The sequence below is a fragment of the Diachasma alloeum genome, unplaced genomic scaffold, assembly GCF_001412515.2.
Source record: "Diachasma alloeum isolate Michigan unplaced genomic scaffold, Dall2.0 Dall_scaffold_00615, whole genome shotgun sequence".
Lineage (NCBI taxonomy): Eukaryota > Metazoa > Arthropoda > Insecta > Hymenoptera > Braconidae > Diachasma > Diachasma alloeum.
In genome coordinates this window covers 8,052-14,021 of record NW_021680747.1, presented here as the reverse complement: position 1 = coordinate 14,021, position 5,970 = coordinate 8,052, and the positions used below count along the sequence as shown (strand labels likewise).

At 37.5% G+C, this 5,970-nt stretch overlaps 1 protein-coding gene across 1 annotated transcript; it reads right to left on the bottom strand.

Annotated features, from left to right (window-relative positions):
* Positions 1 to 6: 6 nt before the first annotated feature.
* On the bottom strand, positions 7 to 5,765 carry LOC107043692 (catalase). The gene is made up of 2 exons (XM_015265276.2): positions 5,509 to 5,765; positions 7 to 515 (listed from the first exon to the last, which is right to left on the bottom strand). The coding sequence occupies exons 1-2, from the start codon at positions 5,653 to 5,655 to the stop codon at positions 108 to 110; spliced, it is 555 nt and encodes a 184-aa protein (XP_015120762.1). The 5' UTR covers positions 5,656 to 5,765; the 3' UTR covers positions 7 to 107.
* Between the last annotated feature and the right edge of the window lie 205 nt (positions 5,766 to 5,970).

Sequence of the window (5,970 nt, the reverse complement as noted above, 5' to 3'; positions counted from 1 at the left end):
ATATATATATATATATATATATATATATATATATATATATATAATGTGCGAAAGTAGTTGAATATCATCAATACCCGAAACAACAAAAATATAAAAACATCATAATCTTACAAGTTTGCTGATTTTCCTGATACATTAATGATTCTTCCCTTCTTCTTAAGACCCTCCGTTAATCTTTTACCAAGATCAACGTCGACTTGCGAGAAGTTCCGTACGGCACGTTCAACGATAAAGTTTGATGCACCCATCAAACTGTTAACCATGTTGTCGACAAGTCGGGATTTTGCACCCTCGTCCAATACTTTCTGCCAGAATGTCGTAACTTGTCCAAAGTCATCCTCATTAACTGGCTGGTAACGATCAGCAGCACTATCAGCTGCGAGTTTTATCGGTGGTGAGCGTACAACAGGACACTCCACTGGACCACTAAAGCTGTTTGGATAGTAATTAGGGGCTCCATTTTGATTATGAATTGGCATCAAACCGTCTCGTTGATAATTCATAATGGAAAGTTGCTTTGAACAGAGAAAAAATGATCAATTAATGCATCAATAAAAACAAGCTCAGTGAATAATTAGATCAATTCATGTCAATATAAAGCATCCCATTACTTATTGAATAGTCATCAGAATGGGGCATCTATTGATAACCACAGTTTTTTACATAACATAAAAACCCGTAATTTACGTAATAAATGTAAAAAATGTAAAAAACCAGCAGACGTTAGCTTTTATCGTAAAACGTGAAGCTTCGTGAAGATTATACCTCGCGAGAGTGATAAATCACGAGGTCCATACCTCGCCAGGATCATAGGTTCCGAGGGTCACACCTCGTAAGGGTCATACCGTGTAAGCGATGAATTTTACAAGGGTCAATCTCATTATTTATTGATCTCTATGCAATTCGTCGTGTCATCATCTTCGTAAATGACAAAACTAATTCAATTGTCTTTGGTCGCTTTTTTGAACTCTTCAGAACAAAATCAGTTCGTTCAGGTCCGACTGGACTTTTCCGGGGCTTCAAATGATAAAGTGGAGAATCCAATAAAGCTCAATAAATAATGAGATTGACTTTCTCACAATGGAGATGACTTGTGACTTTGGTCTTTTGCAACGTTTGACCCTCGTGAAATTCAAATTGACCCTCATGTTTTTGAGTTTCTTAAAATGCCGCGATTCGTACCACGTGATGCAATAGTACATTATGTTGTTACGTCCCTACCATTAGCCACCTGATGGCGCTAGTTTAATTTTTCATTTACCTTATCGACTGTGGAGTCGATAATAAATTATCCAAAAACATGAAAAAGAACTAAGTCTTTAAGACAAGCACTAGCATCCTGAAATTGTAAACCGAACACGGCGAAACCAAGAAACTCAAAAGTCATAAGTGTCAAATGACGTTTTCCAAATTCTAACGTTCCGTGAGAACAGAATTTTTCTGAAGATTCAAATGCAGCTGCACCCTTAATTGCTCCTAAGCCAATCACGACTTTCGAGGCTCCCCGATTGACCTAAAACCAACCGGTTCGCCTCTCTTCTCACCACCATCCCTAATGAACCAATCCTACCCTCAGAAACTAGAGCGTGTACGCCCACGCGTGAGCCCTAAGCAGCCCTAAAATATTCAAATCTCATCTTAGTAAAAATCACTTCGATATCCACGGTCAAAGAGAAAGAAATAACTTCTCTAAAAATCTTAAAGTGAAACTTCAAGTCCAAGTAAAGTCTCAGTGAATACTTCAACTCCAAATACCCAAAGTCTAAATTTAAAGTTGTTCGGGACTAAATCACAAATACTAATTTAAACAGATAGAAGTCGAATCATAAAATAAAACCAAACTAAAACAACATTTAAACCTCAATAAAAGTCAACCCACAAGAGTCACTTAAGAACCCCTAGAATAGTGAACAGTGTAATAAAACCAAGTGTTATTGTTATTAAATAAATCTTATCAAACGAAACACCCTAAATCGTGCCTTGATTGGTCAACTGCGCGTAGTAGTTGATTAGTGGAACCTACCCAAGGAGAGAGTTTCCCTCAACACCTGGAGTTACCGACCAAAGGATGAATTTAACAATTCCTCAAATTAATCCAACAGACAATTGAGTGTAAACCATTTGGGACATAACAATGTCACCAGGCGATGAAAGTATTTTCTAACGAATGTGGCTTTATATTTTAATCACATTAACGCTACGCCGGCCGCAAGCGGCCGAAAATTGAAATCCTGAAATGCATGGTAAGGATAATCGGGCGAGGAGGAAGTGTAGGAGGTGAGGCGGAGGGGTTTCTATTGTTTTCCTGCAGAAAACCAATCGCTGAACAAAAAAATTTTTCCCATTCGAATTCAAAATTCAGGCAATATTAGGAAGTCTCTCCGGTTAAAAATTATTTTTGGAGCTAATCAAATTTATTTGTATCTGTTCCACGCATTGAGTGTTTTTATCGGATTGTTTTTTTTTTTAATAAATGAAAAAATATTAATCCATGCGAAAAAGTGGCAACATTGTGATGTCTTGACGCTGATTTTGATGGTTGGTAGCAATGATCAGCCATCTTTGTCCGCGATATTCAAATTAATATAAAAAATTAATTAAATAACGTAAAATCTTTAAATACTGAGAAAAGTCGAGAATGAAAGGACAATGAACAGGGGACGAAAAACAACTTGGCAGGCGTGAGAAAAACCGTTGCCGTAAATAATAAATGTCAAGTACTTGAGTTTACTTCGTAAATTTACAGCTCTCCAAAATTCCTCAAAACAATACTTTTCTTGAAATTCTGAAATATAGAGAGAAAATAAACTCGACGGTTACGGTCGTAAAATTGTTAAGTCTCGGTTCTGAGATATTTAGAAAGTCTCTCTGATTCACGTGTTCCACACGTGTTGAGTGTTGAGTTCTCCTTTGTTCATTGTATCGCGGAGCTGAAGGGCCTGAGACCCCTCAAGAGGGAATACTGTTGACGTCACACGCTCCCCTTTCTCCCTCTTTCGCTTCCCGATTTCTCTTTTAAGTTACCCCTCTTCCCTTTACTCCGGGCCAAGATTGCGCGCGCAACTTTTGGTTTAGTGGGGGTGTATGGATCCAACCCTTAGATTTTTAGTTTAAGTTAGAGACAGTCCCATCGTGGCTGTTGTTCCGACAACTTTTCCAGCTTCTCTCTTCGATTAGTTTTTCTTAAAGTTTTCCATAAAAGTTTTATCAAGTGTATTTGTCTACCAAAGTTTTCAAGTTTAAATTAGAAGTTTGAAATAAATAGTGTTAATGTGCTCTCCTAAGCACTAGTGGTTTTGATTTATTCTGGAATAAACCTTCAACCCATTTATTCAAAAAATGAACGAGTCAACATCGATGGAGTCCTCCTCAGAGGTTTAGCGGCTAACGGATCCACATTTCGAAGTTTGGCGCTCGTTATTTCAAAAAGGCCCCACTGTCCTTCTAGTAACATTGATAGGATATAACAACATCGTCGGTAGTGTTTTTTTTTTCACCAAGAGCTGGTCCCACTAGCTCGAGGGAGCTCCAATCACAACGCTTCATCGCTCTCTCTCAAGAGACGTTTAAATTGACCGCGCTACCCCCACCCGATCGGTACTTGAGACGTTGCTGCTCGTTTGGGCTGCGTGCGCAGAAATTTCATTTTTCAGTACTTTTTTCGCTATTATTAATAAACAATGCTCCTAGGCGACAAATTTTTTCACTCAAAAAATCATTGATCACATGTTCTAAATGTGTCTAAAGGTTCATGCCTTTGGCTGCTTTTTTTCCTTGGGTTTTGCAGTTTTTTTTGTGATTTCCATAAGATCACGGGTTAAATGACCACTTTTTAAAAAATTCATAATAAATTAACCAGGTTCCCCAGCAGTCTGAAACTTTGCACATGCCTTTTCCATCATTTAAAGAATACGTAAAAAATAAAAGAGAAAAATGGCTGCTTTTTTTCTAACCCTCCGGGCTCGCCCGATTATCCTTAATTATTCATATAATATTATATAATTGTCATCATTTTTATTATTTGCAGTTATGGAATATTGAGTCAAAGTTTTTTTTGTTCAATCATAGCAGAAATTTTGAATTTAAATCCTGTTATTATACCGACGTCGGTGGCCGAGTGGATTAGACGCGTCTAGTGTGCGAAAGGTTGTGAGTTCGATTCCCCGTGGAACCGCATTTTTCAACGGAAGGCTTCGGCGAGCGGGAGGTTGCTAATAGAGGAACCGCCTGTACCGGCATCGGTTTTCTGTGGTTTCCCCATGCTACTTCTATGTTCTATAGGAGTGCGAATGCGGTACAGTGTAGAATCCACAGCCGCATGCATAGGGTTGGATAGAGTGCCGAATGGGACCCAAAAAGGGACTCCGAGGCCGTAAAAAAAAAATCCTGTTATTATTTGTTCAAAGTGAAACAATCGATTATCATTTACACTATGTTGCATTCAAATTCTTCTATACTCAAGTTCAAAAATGTCAGAATCTCTCATAATTCTAACTATTGATTCTAATTAACTTTGAAGGAAACCCCAGTAAACGCACCATTGAGGAAGTTGAATCATTTTATTTTCCTGTGGCCTAAATGATTTGGGCAATTATAATTTCTTTATCAATCGAAAATACAGCGTGATTTGGTATAGAATATTCATCGTTTAAATAAGAATTCAAGTAACTTGAAAAGTTTCCGCTTCATATGCTGGTTAAAAGTTTTGAATTTAATTAAATTTCCAGGGAAATTTGAAATATCACGACTTTTTCCTCTCAAACTGAAGTGACACGTATGAAAAAATCCTATAGAATTTCCTATAGGAAATCCTATGGAGAATTCGAACATTTCCCATAGGATTTTGCTGGTGGGATTTCCTATAGGATTTCCTATAGAAAGTACCACAAAATTGAGAGTTGAAACCAATCGGTCACAAGGGTCAGGATCAGGGTCATAAATCTGATAGGAAATTCTATAGGGAATCCTATAGGAAATTCTATAGAATTTTTTTCAAAACATGGGAATCCGTATGCCTTCATTTTTTGAAAACACATTGGGATCCATTCGGAAGCCTACTGCCAATTAAATTTGGTAGAAATGAAAATAGGGGAAATATACGTGGAGAGTAGCAGTCATATGTAGTCTGTCAAATGGCTTCTGTCGCACTGCCTGTTTATTTAAATAATTCTATAATAATCTATTTCACTCTAAAAATAATTGTTTCTGAATTGTAACAAATTTTGCCTCTTTCAGAATTTCACCAAAATTTAATTTTATGCCTAAAAAGATGTTTCGAAAAGTTTGTGCAATTACCAAGTGCAATTTACCAACGTCATTTACACGCCCAACCTTGATCGTCACAGAAATGTATAATACTGAAAAAGACCCCTGAGAAAACTTTTTGTTGCATAATTTTCTCGACCGGAAAAAAGATCTCACATTTTTTCGTAGGATTGTGCATTTCAATAAATATTTCATGTGCATGACTTGAATATTTTCATTACTTCATTCCGGGATACTTATTACCTTATAAGGACAGTTGACGGCCAATTGCAAATTATTGGGTCCCAGACGATGTCTGTGCGTGTCTCCATATGCAAACAAACGACCCTGGAGCATCTTGTCAGGACTTGGTTCAATACCTGGCACCATGTGTGCGGGGTCAAAGGCCATCTGCTCGACATCTTGGAAATAATTCAGTGGATTTCGGTCGAGGACCAATTTCCCCACTGGAATCAATGGGAAGTCTTTGTGGGGCCAGATCTAGAATATTTCAATGATAAACCACATTATTAGAAAAGAAAAAACATGAAAATTTGATGGACAAATCGATAGTCATTTTCGGGAAAATCACATTGAATTTGATTCATGGAGGAGAAATCATGAAGTTTCAAATTCCACGGAATATTCATTCCATCTGAATGTCAACCAATAAAAATGCAGTATTTCACGTTTAGCGACGGAGCGGCAGTTGGATTTCTGGCCATC

What these genes read in the sequence shown, in the direction of transcription:
- LOC107043692 (XM_015265276.2), bottom strand. Translation starts at nt 5,655, where the DNA reads ATGGCCTTTGACCCCGCACACATGGTGCCAGGTATTGAACCAAGTCCT. An exon ending in CCGTCAACTGTCCTTATAAG is followed by an intron (nt 516 to 5,508) that starts GTAATAAGTATC and finishes CTCTGTTCAAAG; the next exon opens with CAACTTTCCATTATGAATTA.